The sequence below is a fragment of the Hyaena hyaena genome, unplaced genomic scaffold (genome assembly GCF_003009895.1).
Source record: "Hyaena hyaena isolate Hyena2069 unplaced genomic scaffold, ASM300989v1 scaffold_1087, whole genome shotgun sequence".
Taxonomy (NCBI): Eukaryota; Metazoa; Chordata; class Mammalia; order Carnivora; family Hyaenidae; genus Hyaena; species Hyaena hyaena.
The window spans coordinates 558450-573534 of NW_024081700.1; the positions used below are offsets into that span (position 1 = coordinate 558450).

The 15085-nt window shown below is 45.5% G+C and overlaps 1 protein-coding gene across 1 annotated transcript in view; it reads left to right on the forward strand.

Moving 5' to 3' along the window:
• LOC120223921 (minichromosome maintenance complex component 3 associated protein) overlaps window positions 1-11752 on the forward strand; it is a 57907-nt gene extending 46155 nt beyond the window's left edge. Inside the window, exons 22-29 of the mRNA XM_039222146.1 lie at window positions 1539-1797; window positions 1997-2094; window positions 2720-3110; window positions 4427-4684; window positions 5392-5521; window positions 7336-7542; window positions 9977-10127; window positions 11444-11752. Coding sequence (XP_039078077.1) covers window positions 1539-1797; window positions 1997-2094; window positions 2720-3110; window positions 4427-4684; window positions 5392-5521; window positions 7336-7542; window positions 9977-10127; window positions 11444-11602 — 1653 coding nt within the window. The 3' untranslated portion in view covers window positions 11603-11752. The remainder of the gene's footprint in view (window positions 1-1538; window positions 1798-1996; window positions 2095-2719; window positions 3111-4426; window positions 4685-5391; window positions 5522-7335; window positions 7543-9976; window positions 10128-11443) is intronic.
• The last annotated feature ends 3333 nt before the right edge of the window (window positions 11753-15085 follow it).

Consider the following 15085-nt stretch of genomic DNA (forward strand, 5'->3'; position numbering starts at 1 on the left):
ACTGGGGTATGCCTGCTGCCAACTTCCTTCGCTCGCTGTGCTGGGTTTGGTGGGTCCTTGCAGGCTAGATACTACTGTTTCACTTTAGGGATATTTTTGCATCTCAGTGCTGTTTTCCTTCTCTTGTTTTCTCTTCTCTTGAATTCTTGTGACAGATGTTGGCTATCATCAGTTAGTCGTCTAAGCTTCTTATCCTTTCTATACTATTTCCTGTTTTGTATTTTAAATATCAGGCTCTGGGAGATCACTGATTTTTTTTTTTAATGTTTATTTACTTATTGGGAGGGGTGCAGAGAGAGAGGGAGAGAGAGAGAATCCCAAGTAGGCTCTGTGCTATTAGCATGGAGGCTGGTGTGGGGTTCAGTCTCCTAAACTGAAATCAGGAGTCGGACACTTGAACCAGCAGCCACCCAGATGCTCCAAATTGACTTTATATTCCATATATTCTGAATTTTTATTCCATATATATCATTCATTTTCTTGTGATAAATTCATTTGAATTTATCATACCATCCTGTGATTATTTTTGGATGCACATGAGAGGAAATTAGGATTTTTAAGGTCTGAGTTTTCTTATGTTCTATGCATTGTTTTCTTTGGATTCCTTTTTCTCTATCATTCTGATCTCTCTGTTATGTTGGAGGCTCTCCTTGGACACCTTATCTGAGGCTGCCCATACCTGAGTAAGGCCCTAAAAGGCTGTCCATAAGCTCTGTGTTTGGGGTGGGGTAGCAGGTAACCGAACAGCAAGCCTACAGTTTTTAGGAGGACCCCCACATGTCAGGATCTACATGACCTTTTCTTGGACTGTTTGGTTTCTTTGGAAAAGATTCTTCTTATTTCCTCCCTGGCCACCTGCTGATGGTCTTAGGACAGGTAGGGGAGTGGCCAGTGCTCTCTGTCCCCTCCACTATGCCTGCATCCTCTCAAGATAGGATGCCTGCCCAGGGGGCAGGTTGCACTTAAAGGCCGCCTGCAGGCGGGTAGATGACCTTTAGGGCCATTGCTGTGGGTGACTTGTCCATGTGGTTCTAAACCTCATCTTTGGCTCTTGGTGCCATTGGGTCTGGGTGCTCAGGGCTTTTGTAGGCTCAACCAGCCTGGTTCCTTCCATAACTCCATCTGTAACCCTTTAGGTCTGTTTTCTTCTGCTTCCTTAATCCAGTGATTGTTCCCATGTCAGTGATGCTCTCAAGAAACTGGTCAGAATCCCTTGTCTGCTGCTGGTTTAGCTTTACTCCCTTCTGTCGTTATAGGCTTTACCTGTTTGGTTGTGGTCAGGGGTGGGGGTGGGGGGCTTATCTGTTTTTATACCTGTTTAAGTGTATTGTTAAGATTAAAGTAACATCTTCAAACACAGTTCTAGTTAGAGGCTGAATTATCTGTTGACTTGGCTGTTTCTTGCACGAATCTACAGCCTCATGAAGGAAGGCAGCCCAGAGAGCAGTGAGCATTTGGTTACGCTTATTCTGGGGCTCACATTCACCGCTGATTTGTCCCCTGGTGTGTCCCTCCTGATGGTCTAGATGTTGTTCCAGGTGGCTCACGGTGCTCTCAGCGACTGCGCCCTTGATGCTGTGGAGACGCAGAAGGAGCTTCTGGGAGCCAGTGGGCTCATGCTGCTGCTTCCCCCCAAAGTGGAGAGTGAGGACATGGCAGAGGAGGACGTGTACTGGCTGTCTGCATTGCTGCAGCTCAAGCAGCTCCTACAGGCCAAGCCCTTCCAGCCTGCACTTCCACTTGTGGTCCTTGTACCTAGCCCAGGAGGGGATGTCATGGAGAAGGAAGTGGAAGATGGTTCGTGAAGGCAATTTTGTATATTAACCAGCATGTTTAAAAATGGGTCGAGTCCGTGGTGGCAGGGTGGTGTGTGTAGGGAGTCGAGGGACAGCAGTAACTGGGAGCAGGGCTGGGCGGGGTCCGTGCGGTGAGATGTGTTAGCTTGTCTGCACTCTGAGAGGGTAAGACGGGTGACCTCTGTCCGTTTCTCTCAAAGGTCTGATGCTACAGGATTTGGTTTCAGCTAAGCTGGTTTCAGATTACACCGTTATTGAGATCCCTGATTCCATTGATGACTTACAAGCCACAACTAAGGTAAGAAGGTTTCATCATTTTTAAAGGCCCAATAGGACATTTTAACTTTACCCTTTTGTTCTGTCTTAAATGTAGTATATATTACTGTCTCTTTTGACAGTCTAAAAAGTATATACGCAGAAATCAAAAGACAAAATTTGCCAACAGTCTTGCTGTCTAAAACATAGTAAATTGTTCATATAAAATTTTTTTTAGAAGTTTTGTTGTAACAGTTACATTTTGGGAAAGAAGTGCCTGGAATTACAGTGAAAGTAACTTCGGGGAGCTAGAGGGTGTGAGAGCAAATGGGTGTGCAGTAAGGTGCTGGTCCTCCTGAGCATGGGGAGACAGGGCTTCCCTTTCTGTGCATGGTGAAGACGATGTGCAGGGCTGGTTTCTCTTGGGCCTGAGCCCCTCCAGGGTGACCCTGCAGGCTTTACTCCTTGGGATAGGATGGGACCGGGAGGCCTAGGGGGCTGAACTCCAGTGCAGTGGAAGCTTCTGCCCACTTCCTAGTGTGGTTGGAGAAGCTGCTCCCCGTGGCACCTGCTGTGACACCTGTGGGAAACGTACCTTCAGGAAGCTCTTTCTGAAAACCAGGATGAATTGTTTAACCAAGTCTCTTCTGAATGTCTTTGCATCTCAGGTTTCACGGGCTGTGCAGTGGCTGGTCTCCCACTGCCCCTGTTCCCTTGACCTTTGCTGCCAGACCCTCATTCAGTACGTGGAAGATGGGGTTGGCCGTGAGTTTAGTGGCCGGTTTTTCCATGACAGAAGAGAGAGGCGGCAGGGTGGCCTGGCCTCACAGGAGCCTGGAGCCATCATTGAGCTGTTCAACAGTGTGCTGCACTTCCTGGCCTCTCTGGTGTCCTCTGAACAACTGTGCGACCTGTCCTGGCCTGTCACTGAGTTTGCCAAAGTAGGAGGCAGCCAGCTGCTTCCGCACCTTCACTGGAATGCCCCGGAGCACCTGGCCTGGTTAAAGCAGGCTGTGCTTGGCTTCCAGCTTCCTCAGATGGACCTTCCACCCCCGGGGGGTGCGTGCTCAGGCTAAGGGGTCCTGGCTGGGGAGGAATGTGAGACAGCCAAGCCTTCTGTTTCCTTTCTTACTATAGCGACAGTCTGGCAGGTATTGGGCACTAATGTGAGATTTGTATGTCCTCATCCACTGTGCGCCCCCTGCCCCCACACTGTACCCACTCACAACTGCCTTTGGGTTCAGGAGTCAGAGTTGGGGTTTTTGCGGGGAGGGGGGGTGCTGTGGGCCCTTCACCACTAATGGAGCAGTCTGTGGGTGTCCACACAGCCCAGGGAAGAACATGGTAAGTGGTGTTGGCTAGAACACTTAGTCTGAGGCCTGTGGTTTCTGAATTGAGAGTAGGTTCTATCCTGCCTTTGCCCTAGGGTGTGGGGCAAAGAGCCTGGGGACCAGACAACCCTGCCCACATTGCTGGCTCTGCTGGGGCCATGACACTCAGTGTTGCTTTAACACCGGTGTTCCTTCTTTGTCAAAGAAGCCTCTGTTTTGTGACTCTGGTTGTGCCCAGGTAAGGCTGTTTTGACGAAGACTCTGTAGGTCCCCTGGGCTGGGCAAGGAGGCTATCCCTTCCTTTGCTCACACTGTTAGGAGGGATGAGGCTGGTTGCTACGTCTGTAGTACAACGTATAACCTTGGCACGGCCACGCTTCTTTGGCCTTGTGGGCCCTGTGGGCCTCGAGTGCCCTTGTAAACTGGGCTGTGGAGGCGCCGGGGCGGCTCAGGTCATGATCTCGCTGTTAGTGAGTTTGAGCTCCAGGTTGGGCTCTGTGCTGACAGCTCAGAGCCTGGAGTTGCTTCAGATTCTGTCTCCGTCTCTCTCTGCTCCTCCCTCACTCATGCTCTGTCTCTGTCCTCAAAAATAAACGTTAAAAAAGAAATTTTTTAAAAAATGGAGTGTGGTCTTCAGTAGGTCTAACATGCTTGTAACTAAAGAAATCCAAATGGAAGCAAACCACACAATGTAAATATGAGCTAGGGCAGGGTTCCCCAAGAGAAGCCCAGACTTCTGGTGCCAGAGTCCCCTGGGTGCTTGTTAAAATACAGATTTCTGGTGCAACCATAGTTCTGTGTAATCAGAGCCTCTAGGTTGGACTCTCTTGTTTATTTTGTCCAGGGTGACTGTATCCCTTCTGGGATGTGGGGAGGGAGATGCTCTTTGTTCAACAGCTGTGGTTCTATTGTATTCAAATTTGAAAGCAAACTTCTCAAATACACAGTTGCCTTTTCCTAAGAAAATGTAGATGAGAACATTTTGTATAGTGTCCACCTGTATTCTGGCCAAATTTTGTAACTGAGGAGGTGCTTTCTCTCCAGCACCCTGGCTCCCTGTATGCTCCATGGTGGTCCAGTATGCCTCCCAGATCCCCAGCTCTCGCCAGTCGCAGCCTGTCCTCCAGTCCCAGGTGGAAAACCTGCTCCGCAGGACCTACCGCAGGTGGAAGAGCAAGAACCATTCCCTGGGCCAGGGCGCAGGGCCCTCAGTTGCCGAGATCCCGTGGGATGACATCATTGCCTTGTGCATCAACCACAAACTGAGGGACTGGACCCCCCCTAGGCTTCCCATCACATCAGGTAATTAGTGCTCGGTGCTGTGGGTCACATCAGAACTACCAGGTCCACTCTCAGCAAAGAAAGATGTTTACTTGATGTTTGTTTCTTTTCCTGTGGGTCTCTCCCTTTCCTTTCTATAGGACTCCCTTTCAAGCCAGTGACTTCCAGGTGACTACAAACATTGGGAGAAGCTAGGAGTATTCCAGGGGAGCCTGGAACCATCTCCCTGAAATGAGCCCCAAGGCTGGCTCTAAGTCAGATTTTGGTGGCTCTGAGTAGTTATACTGGCCTTGCCACAGTCTGGACGTGAGCCTGTCTGTACCTTAAGTGACCCGTGGATGGTGAGGCCTGTTTGGTCAAGCATGGTTGTCACATATGTACATGACTTTAATTAGTAGGGCTTGGGGGCGCCTGGGTGGCTTAGTCGGTTAAGCGTCCGACTTTCACTTAGGTCATGATCTCACAGTTCGTGGGTCTGAGCCCCGCGTCGGGCTCTGTGCTGACTGCCACCTCAGAGCATGGAGCCTGTTTCAGTCTGTGACTCCCTCTCTCTCTGACCCTCCCCTGCTCATGCTGTCTCTCTCTCTCTCTCCTAGAAATAAATAAAACATTACAAAAAAAAAAAAGATTAGTAGGGCTTGTGATTAAATCAGTGTATAAGCAAATTTCAAGTGGTCACCTGTTGCTCTTTTGATACTCTTTTCTCATTTGTTTTTGTATTTTTTCAGAGGCTCTGAGTGAAGATGGTCAGATATGTGTATATTTTTTTAAAAACCACTTGAAAGAATATGATGTTCCTTTGTCATGGGAACAAGCCAGAATGCAGACACAGAAGGAGCTACATCTGAGTCACGGGCGGTGAGATCTGTGTGTATTGTGTGTTTCTGTCCTGACAACCAGCAGAGCAAACTATATTATCCTCCTCCAGAGTACACAGAACATTAATGTGCTACACACAGAATCCATGGTTGATTCGGACTAATACCTGAGGAACAGATCATTCTTATGCAAGCATCTCATTTATCAGACAAACTTGACCGTGAAATCATAATATAGCCAGGACAATGTAGACAAAAGAAAGCTGACATTTCATGTCACCTACAAACTAGTTCAAAAGTACTGAATAAAATGTGTTAGCACATAGAATTTTGTGCTAACATAAACAGTACATAAAACAGTTCACAAATAGGTTTTATCCCAGGATAAACAATGTCACCAACAGAAATCTACTCTTGTCATTTGCTATTATAGAAAAAAAGTGATTATTTCAGTAGGTATTTAAATACTTTTATTAAAATCTTTACCATCCCAACCCAATTTATACTCATTCCTGAAAAATTTCTTATCAAACTGGCGTAAAAAATTCCTTAGCTTGATAAGGCTTTTCTCCATAAAACTACCTCCCCCCCCAAAAAAAATCCTTCTTGCTAAGACATTAGAAGCACAGTGTCAGAACCAGCCTGAGCTGCCTGTGATTACACTTGTTCATTGCTGTCTTGGGAATGCTTCCCTGATGCAGGGACACAGATAAGGTGGTGTAAAAAACAAAAAGAAGGAGTAACTGTCATTTTTAGGCAGTTAAATTGTCACTTCAAGAAAATCAACAGTTATATCCTTAAAACTATTTGGAGTTCAACAAGGTGATCAGGCAGATGGGCTTACAACATACAGAAATTCTCATTCATAGCAGCAACTAACCCCTAACATACGGACATATACCGACCCAGGAAAGGAGCTAAACTCCTGTGCAGGGAACACTCAGGGCCTTGAAGGTGCAAAGAAACCCTGAATGAATGAGGTGTCAGCTAGCTTTGTTGATGGGAAGATGCAATGCTGGAAAGTCAGGGCATTTCTAATAAAAAACCCAAAAGGATTTTTCCCCATGGTCTTGACAAGTTCATTCTAAAATTCATTAGAATGAGAAAATGTGTAGCAATCACTGAGAAAATTTTGAATAACAAGGAGGTGGGGTGCCTGGGTGGCTTAGTTGGGCAAGCATCCAACTCTTGATCTTGGCTTAAATGGTGTTCCCATGGTTCAGTTCATGAGATTCAGTCCTGATTCAGAGGAAGAATCCCTGCTTGGGATTCTCTCTCCCTCCCTCTCTCTCTCTGCCCCTCCCTCCGCAAATAAATGAATAAACATTAAAAAAAAAATAACAAGGAGGGTCTGCTGTGCCTCATATCAGAACATATAGTAAAGTTACAGCAGCCAAACAGATGAGAATAGGAAGTCCAGAACCACATGTGACAAAGTACCATGTGAAACCACTGAGAAGAAGACAGACATTGGCATCTGTTTAGAAAAAAACAGTAGATCCCCTTTCTCCTGCTGTTTGTGAATATTACTTACACAGGGATTTAAGAGCTGAATGTAAAAATGCGAACCTTACCAATATTAGGGTAAAATGGAACCCTGTTGATGACCTTGGGATGGGGAACCAAACTCTGAGTAGAGAAGCTCCAAGCACCCAGCTGCCCAGGAGAGGATGTAAGCCTCTCCTGTAAGGTAGAGGCTGCCCTTCCTTTGTGCCCAAGCCTGACCATAAGGGAAGTAGGAAATGGCCAAGGGTGGGTCTGGGGCCCTGTGTCTACGCGAACACTCTACCTGCTGCTGGAGGAACCTTTCTTCTTCCTTCCTGACCATAAGCGTTTCAAAACATGTACTTACAGTTTGGGGATAAAGTCTTTTCATCCTTCTGCAAACAAGTTTCCTGCTCCGATACTGCACGTGCGCTGGAAAGGGAAGAGGAGTGTGGAGCATGGCCCAGAGGGGCGGGCTCCCAGCACCCAGGATCTGATCCGTGGGGCCTCTGCCCAGGAGCTCCTGTCCCAGTGCCTGTCCCGGAGTCTGCTGCTGGAGAAGGAGGAGAGCAAGAGGTGAAGTCCATTCCCTTCAGTTTATCATGTCCTTTAGGCCCGTTGATGCTGGATTAGTAAGGATCACAGTGACGTGACTTTGTTTAAAAAAGAAGGCAAGTCAGATGTGTGAAGTATAAGCTCTTTGAAGGCAGAGTAGTGCCCTAGATAGTATGTCTTAAATGTTTGAAGTCGGTTTCATTTACTGCTTATTATTATTGAGACTCCTAAGTTTTCTGGTGGGAAGAAAGTGTGGCTGGCTGATGGAGTCTCTTCAGTGGATAGTGAGTGCTGAATGTGCGGCTGGCTCCAGCTCTCTGCCCTTGGCAAGCCTGAGGGTGCCAGTGCATCGTCCCACACCGTAGACGCTCTTCTGTGTCTCCCACCACCCTTGTTTATGGTTTCACGGAGAAAAAGAACCGGGAAGAAGACGGTTTACAAGGTGGTCTGTACCCCATCTCCTCACTCTCAGCAGTCTCCTTGGGTCCAGCTTGTCACCAAGGGCAGTCCCTCCCCATGGCTGGGATCCCATCTCCCACCCACTCAGGACACTCCACTGAGCGTCTCTCTGTTGTGCTCCCTTCCTCCCAGCACCCCAGAACAGGGAACCACCCCTGCGTTTTTGCTCCCTTGATTGTAAACTCCTCAAACAGTGTGATCCTCCCTTCTCTCCTCTTTCCCAATCTCTCCGGAGCTCCTCCCTGTCCCCATGTATGCTCTGGTAAAGGTCACTACAGCTAGCACGCCGCTGAACTGATCATGAGCCCGTCTCCAGTAGCATTCTACACCTTTGCTCTCTCCCTCCTGACTCCCAGGAGGCCGAGTCCCTTTCCTGCCCAGCTGGCAACTCCCCCTAGGACTCTTCTGGTTCTTCTTCAGCGCACCCCCCCCGCCCCCCCACCTCACCTAGCCTCTGTGTCGTCTGCATCCCCACTCCCCAGTGATAATTTCCCAATTTTATGGGTTTTTAAATAATGTCAATATTCTGATAACTCTATATCTAAAAACTGAGTTCTCTGAAGTCCACATTTGAATATGCAACTGCTTCCTTGAAATCTTCGTTAGTCGTTTATAGGATGCCTGATAGCCGTCTCAAAGCTAACATCCCAAATCTAATTCTAGATTTTCCCCCATCTGAGATGGGCTTCTCTGTTGGTGGGGCTTTGTTCTTCCAGCTGCTGAAGCCAAATGCTTTGTGATTATTCCACATCCAGTTCATCCACAAATCCTATTGTCTCTATCAAAAATATATTCAGAATTGGACCATTTTTTTGCAGTGGGTTGTGGTCTAGTCTTGGCAGACCCAGTGTGAGCCTTTTGTGTGAAGTAGAGGTCATATTATTCCTTTGCTCACAACCTTCCTGTGACTTCCTCTCCAATCAAAGGCAAAATCCTTAGGATGGGCACATGGGCAGGGCCTGTGTGATCTGCCTCCCATTTCCTTTCTGACCTCTGCTTCGACATGTGAGGTAGCACACAGCCAAGCCCTTGTGCTTGCTGTTCTTTTTCCCTGGAAATTTCCAGCCCCCTTCCAGATAGCCCTGTGGCTCCCATTGTACTCCTGTCCAGTCTCTGCTCAAATATCAGCTTCTCAGGGAGGTCCTCCTTGCCTGTCCCCCAAACCCTTCCTGTTTTTATGTCTCTGCTTTGTTTTTTCACTTTCAGACCACAATTCCCTTACCTTGTGTTCCTTGTCTGTCTCCCCTCACTAAAACTATTAAGCTGCTTACAGCCGGGCCTTGTCTCTTTTCTTTCACTGCTGTATCCCTGGTACCCAGAATGGTGCCTAGTGTTTGGTTGGGGGCTTGTTGGAAGAGTGAATGAATGTGTCACAATTTCCAAAGTGGATTTTCATAAGTCTGTATCATTTAAGCAGTTGGATCTGATTATTTTTCTTGAAAAGATAAGTAAAAAAAAAAAAAGAAGTGTATGGAGGTGTATGGAGTGAACAGCTCACAAGTGTGTTAGGTGGCGGAGGGATATTATTTTGAGTTAATTTTAAACTATAAGCAGCAGTCCACACATCTGGATAATCCATCAAGAGATAAGAATTAATTATAAATACCAAAATAAGCCATAGAAAATAAAACAAATGGGAGAATTACGAGTAATGTTAAGTAACACGCAAAAGCAGTTGTTTGGATAAATGAGACCTTTTCCGTTAAATATAAATTGGATTTATAAATTAAAGAGAAGGTTAAGAAAATTGTTAAGAGTATGGTTCTGCTTCTCATAACAGTTCTACCCTTAGTAAAAAGCAAACCTTTAAAAAATTAAAAGTAGGAGTGTCTGGCTGGCTCAGTTGGTGGAACAAGTGACTCTTGATTTTTGGGGTTGTAAGTTCGAGTCCCATGTTGGATGTAGAGATTATAAATCTTTAAAAAAATTTTTTAGTTAAAAATATTTATAGAAGAAAAGTGAATGATGTTTCCTTCCTCATTCTCAAATGCTTTAGGTTTGAAGATCAGCTTCAGCAGTGGTTGTCTGCAGACGCAGAAGTGTTTACAGATTCGACATCCCTTCCCCTCTACCTTCCTCAGACTCTGGTGTCTCTGCCTCAGACTATCGAACCTGTGATGAAGACAGTGACCACTACTAGCCCTCAGGTGGGAGGAGAGTACATTTGGCATTTGAATTAGAATTGAAGACTGAGAGACTGGCGGGGAAAAGTAACATCTCCATTCATCATATGGTATTGTGATGACCAATAAATTATTAGCTTAAATTAGATCTTTTCTTAATCTGTCAGTGTTCTAGAGGCCCAACTAATTCTGAGTTTCTATTTGTGAAATGAAGGGAAAGTGGAATTATAACATGCTTATAAACTGTTACTGACACACAGTGAGGGGACTATGGAGAATAACAAAAGTGATGATGGTGACTTCTGTTTGTGCACATAATGTCTTCCTCTGTGAGATTAACTTTCCCTGAGGAGAATTAATGAACGAGGAAGGTAAGATCACAGATGTCAGAGACTCACCCAGGAGTGTCCAGCTGCTCTGTGGCTGAGCTGCTTTTCAAAGCCAGACCTGATTGGCTCCGAAGCTCAAAGTCTTTTTACCTCACGATTATCTTTCAGTGGTTTTCATCATAGGTATATAATGCTGGACAGTTAAAGAGTATGCTCCTGGACTGGCTTTAGGAAGCCCTTCAAGGGGCGCCTGGGTGGCTCAGTCGGTTAAGCGTCCGACTTTGGCTCAGGTCATGATCTCACAGTTTGTGGGTTCGAGCCCTGCGTCAGGCTCTGTGCTGACAGCTAGCTCAGAGCCTGGAGCCTGTTTCAGATTCTGTATCTCCCTCTCTCTCTGACTTTCTCTTTCTCTCTCTCTCTTTCTCTCAGAAATAAAGAAAACATTTAAAAAATTAAAAAAAAAAAAAAAAAAGGAAGCCCTTCAATAGGAAGTAAAGCAAATTAAGAAGGCATACTATTTCCATTCATCAGTTTGGCAGATACCTTAAAAACGTTTGTACGTTTTGACTTAACAATTCTGCCCTAAAGGTACTACCAGATATAACAAAAAATTAATGGGTTTTGTTGTTGTTGTTCACTGTAGTATTAATCATACTGCATAAAAAATGGAAACTAAATATCCAAAGATGGGAGTGTGGTTAAACAATTACAGGCCATATGATGGAATAGCTTATAGCCCTTGACAATGATATTTTACAAAAATGACTGACACTGGAAGTGGATGAAATAATCTGAAGAGAAACATTCTGTGTGCAGGTGATAGCAGCTGTATATGTATGTGCTGAAAGAGGCTGGAAGGATGTGTAATAGATGCCAAGAAGTGGGTTTGTTGAGCCCAGCAGGCCGCAGATGAAGTTTCTAACATGAGGCAGATATAGTCCCTTCAAAGAGAATATATGTGGGTTTATGGCTATTCCCAAACTATTTTTAGGTTCTTTTTTATTTAAATAGAATGAAAGGACAAGGGAGCAACTGCAGTTTTCGGAGGCAACAGGCACATCTGTGACTGAACGGCTGAAGCACCTGGAAAGGCTGATGCAGAGTTCAAGGGAGGAGGAAGTTGCCTCTGAGCTCCATCTCTCTGCACTGCTGGACATGGTGGACATTTGAGCTACAGGACCTGAGAGAGGGAAAGTCTCCCAAAGATTTTTGCTTTTACTCAGAATAATGTTCTTCTCAGATGTTTGGATGCACTGTTGGAAATGTGATTATTAATCATGCAAATAAACCATTTGAGTGTCTAATGAGGCCATCCCAAGTTTTCAGAATGAAAGGCTCTTTTCTCCTGGGTAGTGTCTTTGATATTTTTACATTTCATCTCCTCGATTGTCACCCACCACATAGGCTCTGAGGGAGTTTGCAGCTTACATTTCTGTGCATCATTCATTTGTCAGCAAAGTTGCAGTTGCTGATGTGTCAGACATCAGTAATGCAGGGACGAACAAGACACAGGAACCTGGCTCACCAGGCCAACCTAGCTCACATCTGAGAGAGCCAACAGTATATGTACATAGCAATCTGAAGGTGTGCACAGGGCATATCCCTGCCCTGGAAGCAGCGGGGACAAGAGGATTATGTGGAAGAGAGAGAATTCCAGGAGGGGAGTGCAGGGTGGAGCTGGGGAGAATGTGATGTAGCTGAGAGAGGATATGGCACCTGGAGGTGTCAGTGTGGTAGTGCTACCAAGGGAGGGGATAGACCAGACCACAGAGACCCTTGCTGCCTTATTCTGAGTGCTATGGGAATCAGTTGTGGGAGGATATTAGGAGAGAAGCGAGTTGGTCACTTGTTTTAAAGATGGCGTATGGAGAATTCTGGTCAGCAAGACAAGGCAGGAATCTTGAAAGGGGTGCAGCCATCCATGTAAAAATGGGAGGGTATGATCCTGAGTTTGCCAGCAGTTGGTGTGGAAGAAGGATAAATTTGAACCATCTACAGAAAGTGGTATTAATAGATTTGGTGATGCTGAGTATGACCACCAATCTGAAATTGGCACTCAGTGTCTCCCTATTATAATACCTTAGGCTTTCCAAGAAGACTCTTCTTACTCTCCTCAAACCTACAGCATTCTTAGATGATGACCTTGCTGATTTCACTGAAAAAACAAAAGCACTAAGAAAAGAACTTATCCCACCAACACCAAATCTACCAGCCAATCCCCACTTCCCCAGAACAAACACTATTCACTTCTTTTAGGTATTTCATCAGTGATTAATTTCATGTTTATCAATAAAGACCTTAAATGATACCATTTCTTAAACTTAATTTTAGACATTATATGTTGATTTCCTACAGTGGAAGAAGACTTAGCTCTCCTGTCTTTGCTGCGACATACTTCATGCACACCTATGTTCACATTTCCTCTTCTACTAGTCTTCCAAAACAGCTTGGTATGTGGTCTGAAGTCTGCATTTGGAGTTCAGTATGACTATATTAATACTGTTGGGCATTGAGCCCTGTATTGGTTTATGATTACACTTCCTTTAGGTATGTGAAAATTAATAAAAGGACACCTCATTTAAAATGGAGTCAGGATGGGGCGCCTGGGTGGCTTAGTTGGTTAAGCGTCCGACTTTCGCTTAGGTCATGATCTCGCGGTTTGTGGGTTCGAGCCCCGCATCGGGCTCTGTGCTGACTGCCAGCTCAGAGCCTGGAGCCTGTTTCAGAGTCTGTGTCTCCCTCTCTCTCTGACCCTCCCCTGTTCACACTGTCTCTCTTTCTCTCCTAGAAATAAATAAAAAATTAAAAAAACAAAACAAAAAAAAATAAAATGGAGTCAGGAGGCCGGTGGGGGGTGGGGGAGGACCTCTAATACCCTACCAACTGCAGATCTATCAGGAAAAGGGGGCGTCTTGCCAGGATACTACTTTACTATACCAGCTGGAGGAAGGAAGGTTTCCTTCTGCCCAGGCAACAGTCCAGCCAATGAGAGACTGCAAGCAATAGGAGCTCAAGCAGTAGGAGAAAGTCAGAGCTCGGCGAATGAGAAGCCACAACACTTCCAATACCCAGTTTATGCCAATCAACTTTCTGTTCACAACAGCCGTGCCCAACTCACCCTTTTCCTCTATAAGGGCATGTTCTTCTGGTTTGTTCCTTGGACTTATTTATGGTTTGGCCTTAGCTTACTTGGCTTGCGTTGTAGTTCTGTGCAATTCCCAAATAAACCCATTTTTGCTGGCAAGATAACTGACGATTTTATTTTTAAGGTTAACAGGTCCAACTTTTCAGTTTTCCCTGGAGTTAGTTGCCTTTTTTTTTCATTTACTTGTTTTTCTATGTTACTACTTCACCCAAAACTTTCTGTGCTAAGTGTAAAGCTCCTTCAAACACTGTGCTAGGCTCTACTTTTCTTTTGGAGACGACCCAGTGGAAACACCCATTTTTCTGCCCAGTGTGGACATTTCCTGGATTCTGAATCCTAGATTTTCCTCTTCATTTGCTTTCTTATTTTGATGGAGCCCATATTCTAGCAGCCTTCTGAGCTTTCCTATCTTGTCTTTATGTCTACTCTTAAATTTGATTCATCATTTGAATGAAAATAGGATTTTATTTATTTTGTTTATTTTGAGAGCAAGAGGGAGCAAGTGAGGGAGGGAGAGAGAAGCGGGCCCATCTGGAGCAGGGCTCATGCTCACCTGGAGTGGGGCTTGAACTCACATACCATAAGATCATGACCTGAGCAGAAGTTAGATGCTTAATAACTGAGCCACCCAGGCACCCTATTTTAATGTACTTTATTTTATTTTATTATATATTTTATCTTTGAGAGAGACCATGAGTGGGGGAGGTGCAGAGAGAGGGAAACAGGATCTGAAGCAGGCACCACAGAGGCTCTGTGCTGACAGCAGATCCAGATGTGGTGCTCAAACCCATGAACTGTGGGATCATGACCTGAGCCAAAGTCGGATGCTCAACTGACTGACCCTCCCAGGTGCCCCTTATCTTTTAATTTTACTTCATCTATCTTTATTTTAGGGGCACGGAGAAAGAGAAAGACCACACATGCACAAGCAGGGGAGAGAGAGAATCCCAAGTAGGTTCTATGCTCAGCATGGGGCCTGATACAGGGCTCAATTCCACAATCCTGGGATCATGACCTGAGCTGAAATCAAGTTGGACACTTAACCGACAGAGCCACCCAGGCACCCCAGAAATAGAATTTCAGATTGATAATCATTCCCCTTGTTTTTGTTGTTGTTGCTGGAAGTTTTACAAATCATCTGTTCCTAGTGTTCTTAAATTTCTCAAAAACATGCTGGATGTTGCTCTCCCTCCTCTATTACCCACCCAATTTGTTGTGCTGTGCATTAGTGGTGCTTTTTTCCCCACCCCCAGTAGTTATTGCTATGTAACAGACTATTCCAAACATGTAGTAGCAAATTTGGGAAGGATTCAGCCGGGCAGCTTTCTCTAGGGATTGCTCACACAGTTGCAGTCAGGTATTCGCAGGGGGCGGCGGTAGTCACTTGAAGGCTGGACTAGGCTGGATGTCCAAGACAAGTTCACTCAAATGGTTGGCAGGGGATGCTGCCCTGTTGGCTGTGGGCTCAGCTGGGCCTTTCAATCTGAGTGGCTAATATGTGACCTCAC